The following is a 26,310-nucleotide window of genomic DNA, read 5'->3' as shown; positions in this document are numbered from 1 at the left end:
AGTTGAACTGACAAATTATAACACTTATCGCTACAGCTACTGAGATGATTTTTCTGGATTGACATTTGCTTGTTAGTATTATAGCCCTCCTGTTATAATCTGTTATCTTAATCTCAGGTAGATCATATTAAAGTTTGATTACTTAATACCTGTGTTTTGTAAATGGGCTTTTCATGGGGAAGTGGCATTTCTTGATTGTAAGTTAGACGTTTTTTGTAAAATTGGATCAAGCCCAGTAAAAGAGGCAGATAAAGCTACCAGTATCTCCACAAAGTTTGGGAGTCCCTGAAATAGATTTCTGTTAGTTTTGTGTCTCAAAACCCTTTTGCTCTGTTGTGCTTTGAAGAACATTGTGCAGGGCTGGAGTTGGACTCTGTGATCCTTGTGGGTACATTTCAACTCAGAATAGTCTATGATTCTATGGACTACTGGTATAAGTTTTTCTGATACTGCACAGGTAAATTAGGCAGAGTAACAGACATTCACAATTAGTAAATGTTTCTCCACTGAATACCCCAAGCACAAAAGACTCAGAATTTACACAAGGGTCTCTAACAACAAGGAATTCATTGCGTATTTTGCGTACTTTGATGAAACAGGATGACTTATGTTCTTACCAGTTGCGTTCCAGGGAAGAAATACAAAATGTAATGAGAAGATCAGTGTGTATCTCTTGTTACTGTCTTAGTTCTCCACACTCTTCTCCTCTAAAACAGCACCTTTATTTCATATCAGATATGTCCAAATAATTCTGCCATGTCTTACCATGCCTTTGTAGAAAAATTATGGCCATGATGACTGCAAGGACTGTCACAGCCTGGAGCTTGCTTTGCCAGCTGTTTCACAGGTCAGGGTTACAATTTCCAGGAATAAGTTGGTAAAGCCCTGCAAAGAGTTGCAGAATCTTGTACGTTTGAAGGCCTCTCAAAGCTTTCCTAGGCTGTCACTGTGGGTAGTATCCGTGCAAAGACATACCAAAAGCAGCAGAGTTCAGATGAGGTGTACTTTATGTGATGGTAGCAAGGGGCACACCCATGTTCCGACTCACTTGGAAGGCTTGCACCCACTGTGCCATCAGCTGTGATGATGAAAGCTGTGCTGTAAAGGGTGGCTTCTGAACTCAGAGGGGCACCAGGGGAGTGGCTGCTCATATCCAGGACTTTGCTGTACTTGAGAAGCTGGGATCCTGGTAATGGATGGTGAGATGTGATCAGTTGGCACTGCAAAATGCAGGTGGTGGCAGTAAAATTGTCATTTGCTGAAGCAGCTCTTCAGGAAGCAGACACAGCCTGCTCTGTTTTGTGGGTATGTTGCTGAGGTCTCCACTGTGGCAGTGGGGGATGTAAAAAGCTCAGTCCAAGTTGGATACCTGTGTCTGTGGGTAGGTGCACTTTGCCACACACCTGTCCATGATATACGACCTGCCAACCCTCTCTTTTTCTCCAGGCAAATAAGCACAGCGAAGTCCTGAACCCCATGGCCAATGTGTGCTTTTTTTGTGCCCTTGTCCTTTTCAGTATGCTGGAGGAGCACTCACTGCAGTAACATGGCCCAGTGTCACTCATTACTTTACCTGTTTTATCTTTTGTGAAATTGAGCCTTTAGCCAGAATTGCCTGAGCTGCTGCTCCAGCAGTCAGTAAACTGTGAGGCACCTCGAGCTCATTTCTCTCAAGTAATTTGATTCCCACGTGCTTCCTGAGATTGCTTTTTCCCTGAAAGTGGGAAGGAGGGGATGTGGGTGCAGATGGGAGCAAACCAGAAATGTTATGGCAGGCAAATGTAGGCTAGAGATAAAAACAATGCAAAAGCATGTTTTAACAGATCCCATCTTGCTTTATCTTCCTTTAACCCAGTCCTATAAACAAAAATATTTTTCTGTTTGAGAATCAGAGACACAGGGGCTTTTGTGCTGGTGCAAGGTTTGCAACAGGAGGCTAATTCCGTCCTGCTTCTGCATATAGTCAGTAAGATAATCCATAAAATTTTCAGGAATGTGTGTAAAGTGCTAATTAGATGATTCCTTTTGGGGGGTGGCTGATCATAAAAAGCTCTGATGGATTTCAGCGTATTTTCTGAAATCACACACACAGAATTCAAGGCTGTTTATTTAGGCTGCTGAACTGTTTCCTTTACATTGTGGTGACTTAGAAGTAATTGAAAGCCAGTTTTCTAGATAAGGTTCTATTTAAGACTGGTTAGTATGGCAGCAGTTTCTAAACAGTGTACAATTTATGGAGAGAGTCTATACAATACCCAGTGCTTTATCACCATTTTGGCCAGCTACCCTGCTGCAAGGGAGTGAAAAACAAGCCTGAAAAGTTAATCTTGCTGGAGGGAGAATTGTTCTGAAAATAAACCATTCAGTGCATAAACAATAGTATATCAGTTGTCTGAAATATGCATTTGTCCCTCTGCATGGTGTTCATTTTATGTCCAGGCAGAGCTACCACACTCGGGGTATGGAATTTCTATGTGAAAAAGTCCCAGTTTGTTAGCTAGGATATTGCTAATCTGAGCAGATGGTCTGCTCAGAGCTCTGTTATTTTGTGTTATGAAAATGAGGCTGCTGGAAGTCCCTGCTTTGGGTTTCGTTAGTGGTCGTTAGTTGGTGTCATGAGACATATGCCTTGATGATATCAGCAGCATTATTAAATGTTACAAGAATTTATTTTCCCAGCAGCAATAGAAGTATCCACAGTAACATTTGTAGGGTCTAAGTTAGTTTTCTGTCTTGGACTTGGTAACTATATTTTTTTAAATGTAAAAATATGCTTTATTGAAAAATGTATTCAAAGGAAGCACATGCTAAATGTTGGTATTATCCAAAATTGACTATTTTACTTGTTTTTCTTCATGAATTGTTGTCATCTGTCACTTCAGAACAGTACACATACTGCTGGAGAAAATCTTTGCAGAGTCAATTTACAGGGAGTGATGTTTTGGGAATGTGATTCAGTGGAGGGATTTTGGTTTGGGTTGGATTTTTTCCTAACCTTGCATTGCACAAATTCTGAAAGAGGGTTAAAGAAAACATAAGTCAGAAAGATGAAAATTTATAATTTTTTGCAGTATCTGTGTTTCAGTTTATGGTGCAAGGGTGATGTATGATGTAAGAAAGGCTGTATCTACACAGCTGTATGCCAAATTTCATTACTCTTTCTAACCCTGTTGCTTGCTTGTCCACTGTGCCTGCAGCTCCACCTCTTCAAAGCCTGTTCTGTTAATCTAACCTGCTGAGAGCAATTCATACAGCTTATGGGGTTTTATTTTTAAATCCTCACAGAAATTATTGGCTGCCCCCAAGTTAGGAATTTAAAGGAAAATTAAATTAAGGTGCCTAAGTAATAAAAGCATCCATGAATTTGATAGGTGGAAACCATCAAAGCAAAAAGTCTGTATCCCTGGAAAGAGTTTTGTTACTGTTTAGTGCTGGGAGGAATTACTGTTGCTAATGTATCATGCAACATAAGGTCTTAAGTTCACATGCTTATGCTTCGTGAATTCTTTAATTTCCAAAGTTGTTTGTTATGATTCAGGTCATAAATTGAGAGATTTCCAAATCAAACATTTCTCTTTATAAGGTCTATGGCACTGGGGTCATAGTGTGGTATAGTTTTGCTGACAGATGGATTAAAGAAAGAAAGCCTTAAGAAAACCCTTATGCCTTAAGAAATGTCCGAATTTTTCTTGCTGCCATGAAATGTAAGCCTAATATTTGTTACTGTGATATATGTGTTGAATGCTTGCCTGCCTAGTGTGACACATGTATAGCTCTGTATTGTTTCGTCTTCTCTTGAGCAGTGGACTTTTCTTAACTGGAGTCAAGGAAAAAAAAAATCCAATAAAGCATTGTTTTGCCCATTTTCAATTTATTTAGCTGGGGGAAAATGTAACAGATGTTGCCTAAAACCTTTATACAAACCTGTGAAGAAGGGAGTTGACCAATTGTAATTCCAAAATATTTTAAATAAGAGGAAGATAAAAAGCCCAGATTTTTATTTTCTTGTATATAAAAGAAATTATACCTTTTATTTATCTCCCATTTCTTCTCTTTTTTAGGTTTTCCAAATGAGCCTGCTGCTGTCATTGCCCTTAGCACTATTAAGGGATGGTTAAGCAAGAATCACAATGAGGTATGGAATAAAATAATTTTTTTTTCAAATTTCTGTTTAAGGTTATGGTCTTTGACTCCAAAACTGTGAAAAGAGTAAACATAGGCTTGAACCTTGAAGTCTTTTATTATTTACTCTTAAGACCAGTGAAGTCAGGTCAGGACAGTATAGCCACGGGAAGATTTTTATATCTAAAAGCTATACTAGAATTCAAAGGAAATACCTTTGTTTGAAACCATGCTGTGCATTTCCTGTGCATTGTAATCTTTCCCGGCAAAGCAGAAGACTGTTCTCTTCCAAAGCTGTTTCTGAGCATCAGAGTTTTTGGGTAATAATGAGGAGATTCTTGGAAAGGAAATGTGCATACCAGTTGTCAGTGGAAACGGCCACCAAAGGTCAGTGATGGTCCAGAGGTCACTTTACAGTAAAGAGCTGTAGGTTCCTATTTTGTGTTTTCAATAATTTTTTTGTTTCCTTACTGTTAAGTATTCATTTTCCCAGAAACACTCACTATTTTTTAATAGTACTGGTCATCTTCCAGTGGCAACATAATAGTGATTATTTGTACGAGACAAAAATTGCTTTTAACAGAATGATCTGCATCACTCCCCTTTCCAGTGTTTGCCTTTCTCTGTTCTTAGTGTTGGATGGGAGAAGTGCAGCAAAAAAGTGGCAAAACAAAAAAAATCATCATGTCTTAAACTTATAGTCTACCTGTTTCCTCATGATGATAGCCAGCAGATTTCAGACTGTTAAAGTTGTTTGGTATTTTGTCTGAAAACATTGAACAAAGCATTCAGTGGAGAAGCACTGCATACAAGGACATAATTATTAATATGTTTCTCTAGCAATATATTCAGGGAGCCTATTTTTTCCCAAGAATCTGGTATGTCAGGGTATGAATTTAGTGGGTTTATGTGGTTTTGTTTGGTTTTTTTGCCAAATTTGGATTGAAAGGCAGTAATATGTTGAGATTTGAGTGGTACAGTTGAGGTTTTCATACCTGGAGGTGCACTAAGGAGGGCATACATGTTTGGACACCGATTCTTTGCAGCACTGAGTAGTAGGTTGATGTGGTTTTTGCTGCTGTCACAGTTGCTTCCCACAGCTAGAAAGCTGAGAAGTGAAGCAGGAGTTTTGGGTGGACAGACTTGATTAAATCTTGACCTAAGTCTCATCAGTTTAGCCCTAAACATACATTTTTGAGATCTTGTCTTTTTGTAATTTTAATCTTGATGTGTAAAGTTAAAACCAATATGTTTATGGTGTTTACCATCTTATAATTTCTGCTAGCTTCATTTTTACCACATCATTTTAAAAAATAGGCTAAAACTTTTGGTTTTGGTTTTTCCTCCAGAAATAAGCTTTTCTTCCTCAAAAGCTGAGTCTGTATTGTATATACACCTCCTGCCTTGCTCCTCCCAAACTCCAATTTAACCAGAATTACTTGTATATAAATACCTGTCATTTATAATATTTGGACAGTAAAAGGAGCCCAGGCTGTCCTAAATACAAAGCAACTATTTAGTTATCCTACTCATCTTACATCACTGTTGTTTTTTTCAATTTGGACTATTGCAGCTCATAGTTGTTGTCTGTGTGTTTTGCCTAACATCCTGAATCCCAGCCTTGCCAAGCTGAGGTCTCACTCTGATGTACTTGAAGACATATGGGTGGTGCAATTATTGCACATTACTGATGATGATGATGATGACTCAGAGCTGTTCCCCCAGAGTTTTTGTTGATTTTCAAAGGAAGTGGAGTATTAGGTTTCTGTCAAGATACATTTTGAAGGTTTGGTTATCCACAGCTTTGTACTTTCTCGCATGAAGCTTACTATCTTCCTAAGGTTTTTCCACAATCCATTGGCTTAAGTTTTAGATTGTGGCTTACTGGCATGTTTTACATGTCATAAACAGGATAGCAGCAAAATAAAGATACTTTATTGGAGACAGCAGTAACTTGTGCAGTAAAAAGGATCTTTGGGAAGCATGCCATTACTGGGTTTCTGTCATTTAATGCATGTAGCGATGTGAGCACAGTTACCTGGTTTAAAAGAACTGATGTAGCTCTGTGCCAGGTGTCAATCTGATCCATTTTATATTTTTATGGAACCACAGAATGTTTTGCATTGCAAGGAACCTTGAAGTGCATCTAATTCCAGCCCCTGCTATAGGCAGGGATGCTACCCACTGTACCAGGCTGCTCAGGGCCCCATCCTGGCCTTGAACACCTCCAGGAATATGTACACGTAATGCCTTCGACTAGATTTTTTGTTTTGTGTAGTAATATTATACATTAACCAAGCTTTTCCCCAAAGTATCTCATCACAGAGCAGTGGAATTAAGAGGACTTTCTGTGCTTAAATACGGTCTCCTCTTGTTGCACACAGCCATATGATAATAGTGCTTTCTACAGTTTTGTCTTAAAGACAGATCAATTCCCACTACACCCACTGGATATTTAAATTCCCATTTTCTAGTCTGGGAGCAAAACCTCTAATGATCTGGCATGAGGGCAGCTTTTTAGAGTGCTGTCCGCATCTCCTTCTTGTTACCACTGACCAAACCTGCTCTCTGGTACTGCCTGTGCTGTCAGGATGAGTTGGTGTGTCCTGCTAACAGCCTCTCCTGAACAAGAGAGGCCTCCTGCACTAGACTCTGCCAGAGTTAAATTAATCACAGTCAGCTTCTTTCCCTCAACCTTTGTTCTGCAATCTGCCTTGCCTGTGAGAAGGTTCTGCTCCTTTAGTCCCAAAGGTGTCTGGCAGCCAGTTATACCCTTGGACCTAACCACTCACTAAGGTCTCAAACTCCTTGACTGTAGAATGTGAATTGACTGATTGAATTCAAGAAGTTTTAGTGCAAGACAGAGAGCATGCTCACCAGGGAATCTGCCTCCATAGCAATATACCTGGCAAAAACAGGTAGGTGAATAAGATGGAAAGCTGACAAATTTCCAAGTCTTTTGTTGTGCTCTACAGCAGCCATTTCTTGTCTGCCTTGCAGCAACCCAGGAATCTGTGACAAATTCAGGAAAGATAAGGCAATGTTCTTGTTTTCACCTCTCTACCCTTCTGTAGTACTTCATTCCTTTGATGCTATAATGAAGACTTTTTAGATATTTATATTAATTCCAAATGTAAATAAAGCAGTTGCTGTATTCCTTAGTCAGCCCAGAGGCCTGAAAATGTAACTTGAATGACTTCTGCAAGCCATGTTAGAGTCCTGCAAATTTCTCTGTCATAGTATTTAAAAGACAAGTGATTTGCATTTAATAAAAGGTTTTCTTATCCAAGCCCATGGTTGTGCTTGACCCCTCAGGTGTTTGTATAAAAACTTATTAGCATGCTTAACTCTGATGTCACTTAGATGAATGTCTCATTACCATGCAAATGGAGTTGGCTGCTTTCTGAGGTTAATTGTTGCAAAGCAACAGAGAGGTATTTCTATTGTAATTTACTCAACACACAGCCACCGTAGTCCAGCAGCCTAAAACTCAACTGCATCAAGTTGTCTGGGAAAAACAACCATATTTTAAGTAGTGGTTTGGACTCGGTTTTGTGTAGCAGCAGCACCCTTCCACTCTTGAAATGAAGCCCTTAGTCAAACTAATCTCTGGCCATGCTTTACACCAAGGTTTGCTGACTTGCAGCCAGGGGGCAAATCTAGTTTAGAAGCTGGTAAATGATGTTGTGCTGTAAGTGTAGAAATCCCTTGGAGCAAGCTCCCCAGTATGGCCTCAGTCAGCAGTAGTGGTTAATTTACTGCAGACCACCTAAGTTATCTCCTTAGAAAACTGTGTTTTCACTTTGCACAAAGTGCTCCAGAGGTTTAATAGAATTCTTCAGAGCACAAAATGGAACTGGAGTTCACTCTTTAGGAAATTACACCCTGGGATTCATTTTAAAATGCACATTAGGCTTTATAAACAGGTCAGAATGTTTGTTTCTGGGATAATTTGGCAAGGTTTGAGGTGTTTCCAACTGATTTCCTGTATCTCAAAAACATTATGACAACTTTAAATACTAGACCCCCTAATTACTGGGGGTGATGGGGAAAGGGTTATCTTTGGGTTTTTGTGGCAGATATCTAGAAATGTTTGCAATGATAGAAATTATCTGTTTCTGCTTTGTTATGTTTCTCAAAAGGGTGAAAAATAAAAATACTTCAGCGTGTGCCTCATCGGACAATCCACTGACATGAAAAGCCTCAGGACTTTTTCACTGCTCAAGAAAAGACTTTATTTTAACAGCACATTTAGTTTAAAGTATTGTTCTTTCTCTTGCACAATGTCTCACAACGTTTAATACATGGCCTGGTAGAACAACTAGGAAGATGCAATGGCATTGTGTGTGTCATTGAAATAACTGATACAAATTAAAAACAGATAAATGAGAAATAAATAAACACATTCTTGATTCCTTTTCATTAGACTCATTGCTGAAGAGAGGCTTTTTTCTTATTTTGCCTGAAATACATGAGACTTAGGTCCTTGTCTCTTCGCAGGTAGTTATATATCATCACACATCAAAAAAAAGTGAACATTTCCAGCAAAGCAGGATGAGCCAAATCCCAGTCCAGCTGAAATGAGTGGAACTCTGTTTTAAAGGGGATGGGAAGGTGGTCAGGATCACATTTGCTATGCTCCTTGTGACAAAAATGTTCATGAGGAAACCCCTGTTTCTCTACTTAGGCACACTCCAAGGTGGGTGCCCTGTACTTGTGCTTCCTTTGGTGTTGTGCTCCATCCAAATATGATATGTGGGGGTATTTTCCACTAATAAAGGTAGGATAACTCATGCACCTAAAATGGTGCTGGGTACTGGTGACCAGTTTGGAGAGAGATGCTGTGATGATCAGCTGCTGCCTGGGAGGGCAGAGCTAAGGGAGCTGCCACTGCTCTCTATTGCACAAAGCAGGCTTGCCTGAAAGATAATTTAAATATTAATTTTATTTTGTTTTTAATTTCTCTAACCCCCTTCTTTTTGTGGTCTCAGCAATCTAATTCTGGCTCTTCATTCCTCAGAGACAATTAAACAAAGTGGCATCTTGAGATGAGGTCTAGGCTTTATCTCTGCAGAAGGATGCAGATGGAGACAGCATGTCTTGGAAAATGTTGCCTGATGCAGTTCCATTTAATGTAACTTCAGTTAGATTTCCCTAGGGCAGAGCAACTAACTTTCAACATGTATTCCAGAAAGGAGTGGAGTAGCTAGCTGGCACTATTTAATTAATGAAAGCAAGTATAAAAAAAAATCCCCAACATGTATATTAATGCAAACAACTGCCCTTAAGACAGCATGACTTTTACTTTTGATTTGTTTGTTTTCATGTTTACAGTTTTACAGTTGTCAACAAAACCATGTGAAATTTTGACAAAAATATATGTATTTATGCCTAAGGCAATATCTTTTAGTTTGGGCCTGTATTTATTGTAAAGAATATTTATTACTCAGAAATAAAGCTCTGAAAATGCAGGTTTCAATTGAAGCCACTGACAGATCCTCAAGGACAGTAAGGGTGCCGATAAAAATTCATCCGGCTATTTTGGTCGCTCTGATATGCCAGTATCACTTGATTAACATAATCTCCTCCCCTCCCCCAGCACTGTTCTCTTGGGTAGGTTAAAAAATGATCTCCTTTCTATTTCTACATTCTAATTAGGTGGTAATCATATGCTGCTCTGATTGAAATGAAAATCAGCCATCATGCCACTGTCATCTTGCTGAAGTCGAGAAAAAAAATGCTTTTCAACTGGTACAAAATTTAAATGATTTGCTTGCTCTGTATAGCTGCTCTCTCACCAGGCTCAGAGAGATTCAGTGCTGTCCCCAAAGCCCAAATCTAACTATCATCCCTACAGACAATTCATTCTCTGAAATGATAAGGCAGCTGCCGAGGCAGCAATGCTTTTCTTCTGTGTTCTTCAGGCTGCTGTTTAGTAGAGGGGTGATAAAGCAAAGCGGACAAAGCCTGTCTTTGTTACACATAATGCTTTATTTATTAACTTGAAAAGGTTTTGGTATTTTTGCTACAGCTACTGAGAAGCAGGCAGGATGGATCCCTCCTGGACAGAACTGTTAGAGCTCATGATGGCTGGGAATGTCCCAGGCCAGTGTCCTGTGGTGTGGTTTCTGAGAGGGTCATTTGTGACCAAAATGAAACTGGGAGGAAGGATTTGGAGCCATGGCTTTCTGACAATGCTTCCCTTTAAAATTTGTGGAGTATCAAGGAAATCCATGCATAGTGTAGATGTTTTCACTGAATACATCTTTGTAAAGGTTTGTCTAACCTTAGTGTACTGCATCAAAAACACCTTCAGTAACTCCACTACAGCTAATGAGTGTCACTAATACAAAACAGAGCTCTGCATGGGTTCTTTCGTGTTTACAGCAGTTAACTATCTAATAATTGAAATTTGCCAAAGAATTTGTTCTTTTTATTCTTACAGTTTAATAGCAGTTATGATAGCAGGAGCCTGGGTAGCTTCAAAATTCTACAGGCGTGTAGCTAAATTAACAAAATTGTCTCTGCTTCAGGGCTGAGATTTTGTTTTGTTTCTTTGATTTATTTTTTTCCTTGTGGTTTCTGGGTGTTTGGAGGGGCCTTACAACGGTGGTGAGCAGTGTGAAAGAAATACTTAAAAAAACAAGTATAAACAGTGGCTTTATTTTCCTTCTTGTTACTTCTTGCATGACAAAAAAGATCAGGATGACATCCTGTTATTTCAGGGTAACATCCTGTTATTATTTGTTACTGGCTTTCAGCCAGAAATCTGATCATTTCAACTGGCTCCTCAAATCAACACAATGCAGAAGAGGTCCAGCCTTCATTTCGGAAGGATTCAATTATTGTTGCTGCCTTCCTGGGGACTTTAAATTGGCTTGTGTTCCTCATATGTAGGAATATGTAACTAAGGAATAACAATCCAGGTAGCTCTAGTGAGATTCATGGGTAAAATACTTCATGAGTAATGGAGAAATTGCTGCAGCAGTCTTTGTTGTGCTTCTGAGCTCTTCACATTAGTAAATGCGTAGTGATTTATGTTTGCTCTACTTTGGTGTCTGTCTGAAGTGTATTGGTGGGTTACAGCTGGGTCTTAGCAGGACCTGTGCTGAGCTGGGGTAAGAGGAGAGAGGCAGTGGAGAAGGTTTTCCTTCTCTGTGGAGGTTTGCAGGGAGGCTCCCATTGTGGAGATATTCTCCCTTGGGAGACTGACAGGAGAAGCTGCTGCTAGGGGTGGGTTTGGCTGGCAGTCACCAGCAGGCATAAACCAGGTGGAAGGGATGGGCACCAGCTGCTGGCCAGGCTGCCTGCCCAGCCACAGTCCCCAGGGAGGGAGATGGCACTGCTGGCACAGGCAGCAGCCCTTCTGCACAAAACAGGAGCACGTGCTTGTTTTTGCTGGCACTTCCCTGGCATCCTGCAGAGTGTGTGATGGCTTCTTTGGGTGCTCTGTTTCCAATAAACTCACACGGCTGTTTTGCTTCTGGAAAGGTGCCACTTTGGTTTGATCTAAATTCGGTTCTCTTGCCTGCAGTTTTTCCCAAAGCAGAATGTCCAAGGTGGAACATGAGGGTGAAATAATACTAAAATACAAAAAAATTGCATTAGGCGAGTCTCACACTGAAGCAAACATTGGATCACCCTATGAAGAACCAAACTGGTATGAAAGAAATAACTTTAAATAGAATATTTTGTTAGGTTTTATTCCACTTTCCCATCTAAGATCTGGCCAGTTCCTACCATCATTTCCAACCACATCAACCATCAACACTAGGTCACAATCAAATATACACAGAAGGAAACCCACATGGGTCCTTATAGCCAGAGTGCATTCCCTATGAGGAACAGAATGAGTTTATTGCTGCTAGACTTCAGCATCTTGACATATAGTTTGAGATATATGATTCTGACATTTAATAGGTTAGATGATATTGGCCACATACTTCATAGGTTCTGTATCCTACTGTATTCCTGGGAAGGTGAAAAATAGGTCTGTCTATTAAATATGAAATGACAGAACAGATTGAGAAGAGCACTGTGGATGTGGAAAGCATTGACAATGAGGACCTGTGCAAAGATGGGAATGATGGCAGGCTTCCAAGATAAAATAACTGAAAATTAATATAGGACAAATTGCTGAAATTTAAATGTGAGAACAGTTTAAGGGTGCATATGACCTTCCTACTTAGACTTCAGGACAGGTTGTGTGATTCTTTCATTTGTTTGGGATTAAGAAAAAATGGAGAATAAATTAGGTGAGCTATGAAATTCATCACTTCCACAGGAATTGTAAGCAATGCTTCATGGGAAGAGTTTTTGAACAAATTCCATACAGAGACTTACTCAGGTTTCTCCTTACTTCTAACCTGATCTCCCATGAGATAAAAAATGAAAATTACCTTTTACAAGCATAGACTGTTTACAGCTACTAAATCTAAATAGAATTAATTTCTCGAAGCCTTATTTTCTTTTTACCTACATAAAAAAAGGAAAGGATGAATATACTTTGTGGCTAGTAAAATAAGTAGAAAACAACCAGTGGTTAGATGATAAATACGGGTGAGGGTGAAAGCAGAATTAAGTAGCTTTAAAAGCAATATAATTTTACAGTTGAGGTGAAAGTTTCCATGGCACAGAGCACAGCTTTGACTTGCAGTTATGCCTTGTAAATAACAAGGTCAGCGTTGCAATGTCTCCCTTATTTTCTGTCTTCATCCTGATTCAGTAGCACAATTTTATTCGGGAGTAAATTTACATTTACCAGAAGTGAATTTGGGATGCTTTTCTGAACCAGGAGTAGTGAACTTCTCTGAACTAGTATATTTGTCTCATCTTTGCTATTAGACCTAAGATACCACTTGGTAGGACACTCCCTGCTCTTTTTTAGGCTGAAAAGAAATACTAAGAATCAGCTGCTATATCTTCATCCACATGATCAATGCTCAGTAAATCCAAGGGAATACATGTCTTTCTGATTTCTCCCCCTTGCAAGGAACTAGGGCCTTTCACGAACCCATGTCTGAATTTCCTAGATTTGATGATGTGTGAGGAAGGGGTTATTCAGGTTGTGCATTCTTTTCTGGTTTCTTCCATACAGCTTTTCCACACACTTAAAAGGCACTGTGCATTTAAACCTCAATCTGGCTACATATTTTCATGTTGGGGGAAGGGTTTTATATGTAATTTTCAGCCTTTCCTGCTGGAAATTTCACCTTTCATTTAAAGTCCCTTTGGGTTTATGATCTGACTAAAAAGTTAGAAAACCTCAGTCTCCTATTTGCATATCCATAGACTTATTCTTTAGTTTAGATGGCGAGGGATTGTTTTATAGATAAAATGCATTCTATAAGAATAATTTAATTTATTCTTTTTGCTTTTGAATTTTTTACAAAAGCGCATGTCAAATGTCTTCTCCATGTGTGGAAATAAGTCTTTGGACTTGCACTGTTGCTTATTGTTATAGGAGTTGGGCGCTCAAACCTGAGATGAAACAAACTTATCACAGAGCACTTTGACTCCCCTGACTTCAATCCTGATGCCTGTTGGATGATAACCTCTTCCCTGTGGACATTTAAACAAACATCTCCCTTTGGGGTTGCATATAATAATATATGATCTGTATGATGATAACCTCCTGTTGGGAAATGTTTCAGAAGAGACAATAGAAATGAAGTGCTTCAGTCCTGCTGACTGTGTTCCCTGTTAAAATCTCTCCCTACAGACATCATATAAAGTTCATTAATTCTTACAAAGCAAATATGTTTCCCTTCAGACAGCTGAGGTGCCACTGCCCTTGATTTTTGTTGGATTCTATGATCTTTGAGTGTTATATAGCATAGCTGCAATATCTCATTAATATGCCTGCTTAGATTTGTAGGATATCCTAAACAATTTTTATCTAGTGTCATTTTTATGGGGCATATCATATGAGAATAAAATCTCAACTACAGGCTGCTTATGTGTGCATGCTTGTCACTCAGACACCTCTGATGGGGCCTGAGTCTTCATGGGAGTTTGGGAAATGCCTGGCATGCTCTTGGTACTGAATCGCTTATTAGCAAGGTGGAGTTGTGTATGTAAGAAATTGCTGTACTGCAAATTATCAAAGATACTTGTAATTCAGTGTTCTGAAGGGTAGGCTTCTGCAGACTAACACGAGTCTTCAAAGCCTTCCTAAATTTTCCTAGAGGTGGAATCTTTGCAGTGAAGGAATTTTTGCATCACTGTTGCTAGCAAGGAAGGATGGGCATAAGGATCCCTAATCATGGAATCACAGAATGCTCTGAGTTGGAAGGGACACACAGGAATTCTCAGGTCCAACCAGGGTGGTAGTGTTAGTGTTATAGGAGGTAGAGAAAAAGCCTGAATTAGCTCCCACGTAGAAAGCACAAGCATTTGCAAAAAATACGGTGGTTTATTTATTAGCACTTGTGGTAGTGTGAGCGTGGTGCTTCAGTTTCTGCAATGCTCTCTTTGAGACAGAGAAGTCTTTGAGGGACAATCCCAGGACACGCAATTTATAGTCATGGTACTCCAAAAATAAATCTAGCTTGTATGATGCCTCCAAATAGCAGAAGCTGAGAGGGAAAGAAGCAACTATAAATTTTTTTCTGAGCTCTTAAGAGAATAAAGAAATATAGGTATATAATACCACATAAAAATACTAATTCAATGTGAGATTGTCCAGTGAAATGGGATTTCCACCTAAATGATGAGTAACTTGTCTTTATTAGTGACTCATGGTCACCTTTTATGTTGTGTATGTGGGGAAAAAGGGATCCTGCTGCTGTCAAATGAGCTAAGATCTGGGGCAGATGTCTAGCTGTGGACAGCCATGGAGACCCTGTATGTTTTTTTCTCTGTGGCCTGGACTGGAAATAAGCAGGGGTAGGGAATTCTCACATTGTCTCTGACCAAGAATATTGCCTGACCTTTAGAAATGAAGTGCTGAGAAGCAGTTTCATCCAGATTTTTAGCTGAAAAAAAATCTTAGTTGAAAGGGAGAGGTATCATAGATCATGTAAGTGCACTGTTGGCTAGTGGGTTTTCTGAAGTGTGCTGGTGGAAAAAGTTGATTTTGGATGTCCAGCATATCCAAAGCAGTCACATGGAGTAAAATTAATTGCTGATACAAGGATCTGGCAGGTTTCAGTATGCACTGCTCTCCCCTCCTTTGTACTTTCTTTTCACTTTCTCCCTTTCAGCCACCCCTGTTCTGCCCCCTGTGTGAGTGGTGAATGTGCCTATTTATATTTGGCTGTATTGCCTGGGCATTTAGCTGAGTGCTTGGATCAGGATGTGGAAAACAAAGGCTGTACCTCCACTCTGGGTCTATCTCATGTGCTGCAGCTTTTGTTTTTAGGTAGGGATTTCAAGTCCAGCTGCTCCTTATTGACCCTGTTGGGGAAATGGCAGGTTGAATCAATTATTTGACATGAACATTCTCTGTTGGCACAATTCTCCAGAGCCTTATAATGGCACAAATTATGATACTTGCTAGTGAAAAAAGAAAGTTACAATGGGGTATAGCAATTAATATGCAATTAAGAAGGCATTCTTTTTTCTTCCCAAGTATTTTTTCCCAGCTATTTTTAGATTTGAATTGACTGAATAGTTAAAGAATTGCTTTTGGAAAGGAGGATGGTAATAGTATTTTTTTCCTGCATGAGCTTTGATTTTTCTTCCTGCAGGGACAGCAAGAAGCACAGACAGCTGTTATTCAAAACAAAACTGAACATAAAATGCTATCAAACCATTTAGTGTCTCTGAACTACAATGCAGCAGTTTTATATTTTAATGATGTATTGTTTTTTATTACGCATGGCATTGGTGTTCAAACTTACATTTGGTTAGGAAAATAATGAGATTTGAAGGTAAATGTCGTGTATATCTGGAAACAATCTATGTCTGAGGCATTTTGTTAATTTCCCTGCTGCCCAGGGTGGTGACATTGCCCGGCAGGATGAAACGAGGAAGAGGTTGAAGGGTGTTGGGCTGTGCACGGGTAGAGATGTCAGCACAATCTGAAATGACAACGTCTGGGAGCAAAAGAGCAGAGCAGTCCCAGCCCCCTTTGGCCCATGGCAGCGCTGCTGGGGCTCCAGCATGGGTGTCAATTTGTGCCAGCGCCTGGAGCGCTTTTTGTGACAGCGACACATTGTCACTTTGGACCTGGACTGAGACACTCAGGGCCACCAAGCAGCCCCAGTTCAGCTGCTCTGCCCCCTCAGACACCTACGCTGTGTTTGACCTTGTGATGTACAAGAAGTAAAGACTATTTTATAATAGTCTCCAGAGCTGTCATGTCCCAGTTTTCAGCTAGATTAATTAGCACCCGTGTGAGTAATTCCATGCATAGTCATTTTGAGCTGATGATTTTCTTCCAGATTATTTTCTTCTAAACGCTCTAGGAAGTGGTTTGGAAGAAATATTCAGTGGTTAATAAAGGTATTTATGCATGTGAAGCCATAGATGGTGTATATTTTATAAAGTGTTTTCAAATGAAAATATATGACAAGTATAAGGTTTTGCTGGCTGGGTGGCCTCTGTGGGCTTTTGCTAAAAGAGGTCATATTGGTTCTGTGAACTTAAAACCACAACTCTACTAATTAATGTGATAGGAAAATGCTAGGAAATGCAATATAATTATTCAGAGAACTGGGTCATAATTTCTTTGGCAGTTAGGTTTTGAGCATGATGCCACACCACAATGCTTTCCATTAATAATGAAGACATTTTGGAGAAATAGTATTAGCAGCTGGTTGACTGTAGTTAATTGATATATTATTGTATTCCAGCACATTCTGTCAGGGACTGCTGTGAATGGCTTAAAGGCTTCTAGGGAGAAATAAAACAAAGATAACCAAGGAGAAGTTGTTTAACTTAATAGTTCTCAGGCTCTGTATACCCTGATTCAAGGAGGCAAATTACTGAAATACATAGAGAATCTTGGTTTAGAAAACAGTGATATAATGATTTAATAAATGTTGTCTGTGGGAATAGCACATCAGCTCTTGTAGGAGTAGGGTAACACAGTGGAGCTCTGGGGGGTTTTAAAACCTGAGTAGCTAAACAACATAAATCCATTTACTTATGGATTTAATCCAAGTGCCTTTGTCAAAATTTGGAGTAATGAATTGACAAGGAGTTTAGGAATTAACCCTTTATGTAACTGAGGCATGCTAATTACTGCCTTCACCCCTCCCAAGAGGGGAGAGCTTCAAATAAATGCATCTTTGTTTTCAGAGTGAGGACTAGAGAAGAGAGGCAGAGTGAAGCCCTGGAGAGGATTTAACAAGTGCTTCACCTTCAGATCACCCCTTCCAATCCAGACTATTTTTTCCATGTTTGAGAGCTTCCCAGCCTCTGTACTAGTCTGGCCCCTGTAGAATGAAATTGAGAGCATGGCTTTGGTCCCTTTTGTTGATTGACATGACTCTGGTTGTATTGATGGACATTATGCATTGAAACAGTTTTATTCTGCAGTCACAGCACCCAGCTGGAGATTTTGCTTTTCTCTCCAGAGTAGCTGGGATTAGGCACAAAACAGCAGCCTCTGGTGTGGATAGTTGCAAATGTTCAGGGATGTAAGAATGAATTTCTTCTTAGATGTGCTTATTGCAGGAAAGGGAAAGTGAGTACTTCAAAAGAACTGAGCTATTTGATCACAGAACATTTTATTGTACAGTTAATTATGTCAAATAGGCTGAACTGAGATAGGGTTCTTAGTGACTCTTTTGCTGTATGTATAATTAGATCTACAGAGCTGTTTCCTCAGCTGGTGTCAGGCTGCTTAGCTCTGTTTAAGTCAATTTGCATCAGCTCAGAAGCTGGACCCCACTATTTATGGAACCATTACCAGGGTAACTCACAGCCAAGTTCTGTACCCTAAGGAAATATAGGCCAAGATATATAAAGTCAGAAAAATGGTACCCTGTTCCCTTTTAAGTAATGATGGGCAAATCTCAACCTTCAGCACTTTTATTTGGCACTTTTTAGAACTTACAGCAATTAGATACAGAAGTAAAGAATTGCCATGGTGTTTTGGGGATGGACTTGAAATTCAGAGGAAAACTTGTGGTGGGGCGTTTTGGTCCTTGTAGTCTGTGCAGGTATGGAAAAGTTTTAGTATTGAAAAAGACAGAAACTCTCCATAATTAGGCTTTGATATTCTGTTTTAAAAGATGACACTAAAAATTACCAGCTTTCCCATGCTAACTGCATTTTAAGTTTGAAGCCAATGTTACCCTGGTGCTTCCTACAGCTGAAAACACAGGTATCCCAAAAGAGTGGAACTCTCTGTTTCAGTTAAATTATTTCAATACAGTTCATCTTTCAAATTGTGTTCAACATGTTAATGGATATTTTTAGCACTGTAGGCCTTGGAATGCCCAGTTTCTTACACTGTGCTTTTATGTTCATCATTGCTAGAAACAGGGTTAAGAGATGAATTAAAAATACTGTAGAAAATTGCTAGTGTCTAATATTGTGATTAATAAAGTTACAGTCATTTACCTCAACTATTGCTTTGAAAAGATGCTTTCCCTCACACTAATTATTTCTGTATTGTCCTTATTTGCATCACAAGCATTTCACATCACAGGCATTTTGCTGTTCTTCATCTTAAATTATTAAATCCTTCTTGCTCATGCATGAATCTGGACAGCTGGATGCCACTAATGGGGCAGCTAGTGCTACCCAGTGGTCTATAATCAACATTCTGCTGCCACACATTAGCATCACACTGCATGCCTGAAAGGGCTAAGAAATTTGATTTGTAAAGCAACAGCTGATTAGGGATGATTAACAAAAAGAGGGTCATGGATATTGTGTAACACTGACTCTTGTCTTTTCAGAATCCAGCCTAGAATGGCATATCTGCTGTGTCAATGTGTACAAAAATAGATGAACCATTATCCAAATGTTTTTATCACTAATCATTTCTGAAAGGTTGTTCAAAACCAAACACATAACATTTAAATGAAAACAAAGATGGAAATTGTCATAAAACCATGACAAAGGAAATTGTCTATTTTAAACAAAACATACTAATTAATTTTTCTGCGATGTCAATGGAACACAATATGCCATGTTAAATATATAAAAATATTACTAAATCTACCTTAAATGCCTTAGTATCTGGAAGACCAGAGCCTTCCAGACACTGAGGTTGATTTAAAGACTGTAAAAATAAGCAGTTCATTTTTGAGGGAGAGTGAGATACACTGGGAAACCCAAAATTGTACCAGACACTCTTCAATGACCACTGAAGAATATAGTCAATGGCTTCAGTGTAACCTGTTTATACTTTCATGGTAGTTCCATGTCTTCAGAGTGCTCTGTAAGCATCATCTGCACCTGTATGCAGGACTGTTTCTAGTTTGCAGTTTTGGATGGCAGTGCTTTCCTTCATTAAAAAAAAAAAAAAAAAAAAAAAAAAAAACAAAAAAAAAAACAACAAAACCCAGTAACAACAAAGCCCAAAGAAATCCCCTCAACACAGAAACTCACAAAGTATCAACCCAAAAATACCCCAACCAAACAGAAAACCCCAATAAGAGCTGTGAATCCAGCAGTTTTTCTTGGATATCTTTCCTCATTCCTCATCCTGGGGACCTCAGTGTATGTCTCTGCTAATCATGGCATGGTTTAGGTTAAAGATCATCTTGTTCCACCTCCCCTTCCACACTAGAGCAGGTTGCTCAGAGCTCCATCCAACCTGCCCTTGAACACTTCCAGGGTTGGAGCATTCACCCCTTCTCCAGGCAACCTGTTCCAGTGTCTCACCACCCTCACAGAGAAGAATTTCTTCCTAATATCTAATGTAAACCTACTCTCTTTCAGTATGAAGCTATTCCCCTTTGTCCTGTCACCCCAGGCCCTTATAAATCCCTCCTCTCCATCCTTCTTGTGGGCTCCCTTCAGGAACTGAAGGCCACAGTTAGGGCACCCCAAATCCTTCTCTTTTCCAGGCTGAACAATCCCAATTCTCTCAGCCTTTCCTCCTAAGAGAGGTGTGCTCATGTTTTTGTAGTGCTGTTGGTATGCAAGAGAGGAGACAATTCTTTCTGATCTTGTTGTTAACTACCCTTGCAAAAGGGTGATTTTAAATGGGAAACACTGATCATCTTAGAGCTGCCTATATTCAGCTATTACCAGTGCTGGAAGAATCATTCAACTGGAAGATGCCCTTTGCTGTGGGATTTTCACAGTATTCCCCTTATTTCAGATTCTTGGCCACCCCAACATATGGTTTTGATTGGATGTCAGCAGCAGTGGACAGAAAGTGCACAACATGGCATTTCCATGCTTCAGAAATGCTGAGTCCAGATGTTATCTTTATTTGCCAGGAATTTTTTTTGGACATTTTTTTCCTTTATTTCTTTTTGACAACAGGAAAAAAGGACGTGATGTAGTTGTCTAGGTTCCCATTTGAGAAAGGCTGGAAAACAAAGTAACAAAAAATACTTTGTAATACTTATAAAAATATTACACATGAAAAGATACAGATTACCTACTTCCTTCTGTCATACTTTCACTGGTAATTACTAAAGAAAAAATATATATTTGTATTAAAAATTGGGAAGAAAGTGAAATACTAATTGCTGCATTCTTGGTTACAAACCACAAAGGGATGTGGATTGCAGAGCTGTTGGTGCACTCATGAGGTGCCTGTAGGCAGCAAAACCTGATGCAATCACAGGGTACATAAATAGCCTTCTAATATACAAACTGTTTCAGTTCATCACTGTAGTGGACATTATTAAGACAATTATTTGATCCTTTGTGACTGCCATTCTATTGTGCTGTTACATACATCAATCTAATCTAATGAATATGTTTTGAGGTACAATTTTCATCTCTTCTTGCAAAAATGGTTTATTGCAGAAGGCAGCCTTTTTAAAGACTTGTCACTTCAGAGCTCTGGTGACAATAAATGCTTGGCTGTTCATTTACTGGCGGGTCACACAGTTAAAAACAAAAGCAATGCAGAGAGTGGCATGAAAAAAAAAGGATTGTTTAGCTCTGTGCCTTGGCTGGTTCTATTTCTTTTCATTTTGCTTGAGTTCAAGTTGGGCTTATAACAGGATATTTTGTTCAACTTGCAAAAGTTCAGAAGGTGCCTGAACATCCATATAAAATACAGCTCAAGGTCCAAGCAGAAATTTATTCATGACCCAAGTCTTTTGTGTGTATCTTCAGATTTTGCTGATAGTATTTTTGCTAGCTGATTAGTCTGCAAGTACCAATTCTACATACATATTTGAATGATTAGAGAAATGATAGTGGCAAACAGAAAATACTATAAGTAATACTGAAGTATTATTATTGCTATGGCTTTTTCCCCTGTGAACTTCTTTATTTGTGTTTTCTGAGATCAGTGATATCCAGCTAGAATACAGTAGATATAGATTAGCTATATTATAGCTCTACTTTCAGTGAGAATATGTCAATAGAGAAATCATAGGCTTGTTTAAAAAGGAACACTGATTCACATTGGATAAAGACTTTTGGGGAGGGAGTCAGGGGCCTACAATTTTGATTAATTTGGATGAACACACAGATACACGTGTTTTTTATTATGCTGAGCCTCTAGGTGATGTTTTTGAGATTTTAAAGTCTCATTATTGCCAAAATACCTACAAATTTTGCAGCTTAAGGGAAAAAAAAAAATTGCAATTCACTATGTGCACATATAACAAAAACATAATGTTTAAGAGAAGGCAGCACTAGGAAATTAGATCAAAAGCTATTGTCTGGAATTCAGGATGTTAATAGCAATTTGTGTCTTTAGAATGAGAATGGAAGAACACAAGGTATTGTTTATAATTGCAATTATAAGCACAATAAAAATGACAGTAGGCAACCAGTTTATGGCAGCTTTGCCAACCAGTTGTGATTCCTGAAGCATTTTGCCTTGGGGAGCAAATTCAAAGTATGAGCACTGATGCATTTACATATGGCAAACCAGCAGTGGCTGGCAGCTGTTGATAAAGATGCCTCACCCCCTGGTTCTGTCCTTCCCCATCGGCATGGGCCTGAACTGGGGATGTGTGGGCTCTTTATCTCTGCCACAAGGGTTGTCTTTGCCAGTGACAGCACTGCCAGGCTGGGCACTCCTTTCTTATTCTGCCAAACAGTGAAGAGATCCAATTATTTCCAGTGCTTGGGAGGCTGGTCTTCTGTACAAACCTTTAAAAAGGAAGAAAATAAGTACATGTTAAAGGGCTGAATGGCTTTTTTTGGTGTTTTTCTATACCTCCCTCTCCTCTCCTTTCCCTCCATAGAAGTAAAGAAACAAAGCAGCAGCTTTCTGACATTTATCATGGGCATTAATTATACTATCTCTGGCTTCCAGAACCAGGATATTACAAGGAATGTATTAACAATTTTGGCTTTTTGAAAGCGGTACATTATTAATATAATTAAGTAGGAGTACAGGGTCAGCAAGTGAGGGGAAAGTACACATCAAGAGTGTTCTCTTGATTTTGGAATCAATACTTTATTTCATAAAGCACTCCTTAATTACTTATGGGTAAATATATCTGAGGAGTGTGTATTAGCTACTTGTTTATTTCAGAACTTTGTTTTCTGGTCTAAGCAATGCAAATCTTTCTTGAATTAAAGATAATTCTGGGGAATAAACTGAATTGTTTAGTGCAAAATTATGAATTAGCATATTGATTCTGTATAATTCTAGGGATTTTTTATATGAGAGAAGATACCTTCAGCATTTTGCAGCAGTTACACTTGCATTATAAAAGCTTTAACAAATATCTTACATGTAAGTAACCTAAATGCAATCTCCCTTTTGATGAGCTCCTAAATGAAGTCCTCCTGTACTGTCATTAAAATGGAAGGATACTACAACAAACTGATAGTTATCTGGCCAGACAAATCTATATTTTAATTCACATACTGATTCTTTTAGAAGTGACACAGAAAATATTTCTAGGAGATGCCAGTTTAGAATCATACTTAGAAACTGAGCCTTTCCCTGAAAAAATCATGGTGTTGGATATGTGTCTTTGAGGATCATGAGAGATCTCTGAGAGGTAATGACAGGGAGGCTATTTAAAGTCAGATGTACCCAATCTAATTCTTGTAATAGAAAAGTAGGTTTACCAAATAGTGGAAAAAAATTTACTTTAACTGTGGAATAAAAATTGCGATAGAAATAGAATAAAAGTGTACGAATATACCGTCTATAAAATATATTAAATAATAGTTATGAAAATATATAGAGAGAAAACAAAAAATTAAGATAGTTTCTCACCACTGAAGCATGATTCCAGTGTCAGTGCTACTTCTTAGCTGCTGTCAGCAAAGTTTGGAAGCTTTATTACACATGAAGACCTGGCCCTACTTGGGGCAGGTAATTTAACATTTCACCTCTCAAATTATACAATTTGAATGAAGAATCAAAGTACTTTTTCTTTTTATAATCTTGTAAGATTTTTCCTTTTAATTCTAACAAGAGTTGTATTTAGGTGTTCAGGGCCATTCTTGAATACGGTTTGTGAATTTCATCTGATTAATTTTATCTTTCTTAATGAGATTTCCTAATCAAAAAGTCAGAGTTCAAAAGCAACATAGGTCCTACTTTAAACTGATGAGCAACTGAGTAAATTTTAAAACGTGAATTTATAGAGCTTAGCACATTTTCTCTTCTTTTGGTGATGGTGGTGAGCATTAAGAGCAGAGATTTGAGCGAGAGCCATTCAAATCTGGATGCAACACTGACAAATCTGCCAGCTTGTACTGTGGCTATTTCTGCTGTATTGCAGGAAGTTCTCCATGCTTCCACACAAGGCAGGCAAGATCTTTTTTGCTGCTATGCTAATGTTGAGGAAGATGTTGTTTACAAATATTTTCCTCCTCTTGGTACTTGCATCCCATCAATGTAACAAAGGGTCGTAAATGGACAATAGAGTGAAGTCATAAGTGAATCATTCTCTTTTCACTACAAGTATGCCACACTATTTTTATAATTTCAAAAAAAATTACTAAAATGTCCCTTGAGACCTAGAGGAAACTGCTGAAGTTTTGTGATAGTTCTCTATCCTTTTTTTCTGCATCATTTTAGACAGATACAGATTGTAATTTTATCTGAAAAACAAAGATGAAACTTGCAACTGGATTGTATAGGGTGGAAAGTGTTGTCATTTCAGTTATTTGTTTAAAAATAGTTCATTTTTCTGTGCGGAAAGTCTGTGTTGATCTGACTGTGTCATATGTTTTGATAACACTGGAAGTTGTCTATTCATCTTAGAACATGTGTGTATAGGCATAGTGCTGCAAAAATGGAGGGTGGTTTTACCAGATATAATTCAGTTGAAATCAGTAGCTGTTTCAGTGCTTTTCTTTTTTTCACACTAGTTCTTCCCCAAAACACTGGTTAGGTGGTCTTTTTATTACAATTGGCCAGATGTACATCTCTGTTTTCCTAAAGACACTTTTTGCAGGGGTAGAATGGAAAAGGTATGCTCTGTGTCTCACAGCATTCCCTGTTGCTGTGAAGGATTGTACTGTCCTGTGCAGGAAAAATTCCCTTTTTCCTGCAGAAGACTGTGGCCACTGTAGAATTTTTCCTGAATTGAGCTACATAAGATGGGCATGCAAGCAGCTGGAGAATAATGAAATAAAAAGTGTTCCTGCAGAGCCTTCTTTCACCTCTGTTTGGAAGCAGTGTGTTAGGTTGTCTCATCATGGGATTATTTACTTTAAAATACCGATTCCTTCCCTTGCCAGTGTTTTTTTCAGACTTTTATCATCCCCATGATGAGACTAACACAAACTCTAAAAGAATTTCAGAGAGAAGTCTCTTAGGTAGAGGTTCAGATAGTATCCAGAAACAACACTATTCTGAGTATGCTGATATTGATTTTACTCTGTGTTCATTCTCTTATCAGTTTCAGATGCTTTTATCATATTGTCATCATTTTCCAGGCTGCAAGGAGTAACATCTATAAAAATACAGTGATCCAGTAACCCAGTAAAACTGACTAAAATTTGGATTTATTACCAGATGTTTTGAAACTTTGCCATTAAGTCTCTAAGTTCAGAATGTGTGTGGGGCATGCAGATAAGTATTTTACAAATGCTTTTGATTTTTAAAGACTTAGAATTTTTAAATTCAGATTTTTAAATCTTAACACCAAGCATAGCTCAGATGCCTAGGAGACAAAGCCTCATTAACTTTCAGTGAGAAATCTCAAAAGCTTTCCATGAGAGCTCATGTTCTGTTTGACTAAATAATCTCTGGAAAGGTAACTGAAGCTCCTGGACAGTGAAGGACTTCTGACAGTTTTTTTGGGTTTTTTTTTACTTCAGTTGGACTCAGATATCCCCTCATGGAAATACAAAGAGTCCTGAGCTGACAAGACTGTTGTTGTATGGCCTCTGTCACTTCCAGTCTAGGATTGCTTCCACCAATATCATCCTGTGATGGTGCTGTGATGTTGTTAGCTGGTTTGTGGCACTGTGCCCACGACAAAAAATCAACGTGCCCTCAAGGAAAATGATACCACTGTGATTTTAGGGTCATTGATCACCTCTTTGGCAGATGGCATTTATATATTAAATGGGAAACCCTTCAAAATGACATTTCAGGTATGGAAAACTAAACCAGTGTGAGACCTGGTACATGGCATACGGATCTGAACTGGTGCCAAAGCACATCTGTGCTTTGCTGGGGGATCAGTGACATTTAAGACCTGATATTAGAAAACCATCAGTCAGAAGTTCAGGCCTTCTACTAAGGACAAGTTGGAAGTTGTCATTTTGTGACCTTCTAAAGGTATATTTTTCCCAAATCTTTGAACTTATATTGGAGATTAATAAGTGCTTTTGCTAAAATGGTGTTATCTTACAGAGCAGGTTTTGTGCTGCCAGGTACACATTGCCCAGCTGGGGGCCTTTGGTCACAGTTGTGGTTGATGTCCATAGTTGAATGTTGTGGGGCAGCACAGAGCCTGTTATTTTTGTTATTATTGCCCTGTTTTTACCTGCTTCCACTAGCACATGGGTCTACACTAATGGATGTGGCTGGATTATGGATGGTCTCAGAGGAATTTTGGTGTAAATCTGGTATGTCAAGTTTGTGTGAGATTACCTACAGCCCATTATCACAACTGGAACAATAAAGATTGTTTATATGAAGCAACACATTCAAATATGTTTTAGGAC

At 38.8% G+C, this 26,310-nt stretch overlaps 1 protein-coding gene across 7 annotated transcripts in view; it reads left to right on the top strand.

Annotated features, from left to right (window-relative positions):
* Positions 1-26,310, top strand: part of MACROD2 (mono-ADP ribosylhydrolase 2) — an 841,176-nt gene that overhangs the window by 585,934 nt on the left and 228,932 nt on the right. For all 7 annotated transcript variants that reach the window (XM_064415411.1, XM_064415413.1, XM_064415412.1 and 4 more), the window contains one exon: positions 4,062-4,135. In XM_064415411.1, coding sequence (XP_064271481.1) covers positions 4,062-4,135 — 74 coding nt within the window. The remainder of the gene's footprint in view (positions 1-4,061; positions 4,136-26,310) is intronic.

This window comes from Passer domesticus, chromosome 3 (genome assembly GCF_036417665.1).
Source record: "Passer domesticus isolate bPasDom1 chromosome 3, bPasDom1.hap1, whole genome shotgun sequence".
In the NCBI taxonomy this organism is placed as follows: domain Eukaryota; kingdom Metazoa; phylum Chordata; class Aves; order Passeriformes; family Passeridae; genus Passer; species Passer domesticus.
Note: the sequence above shows the minus strand (reverse complement) of the source record. Positions and strands in the feature narration are given on the sequence as shown.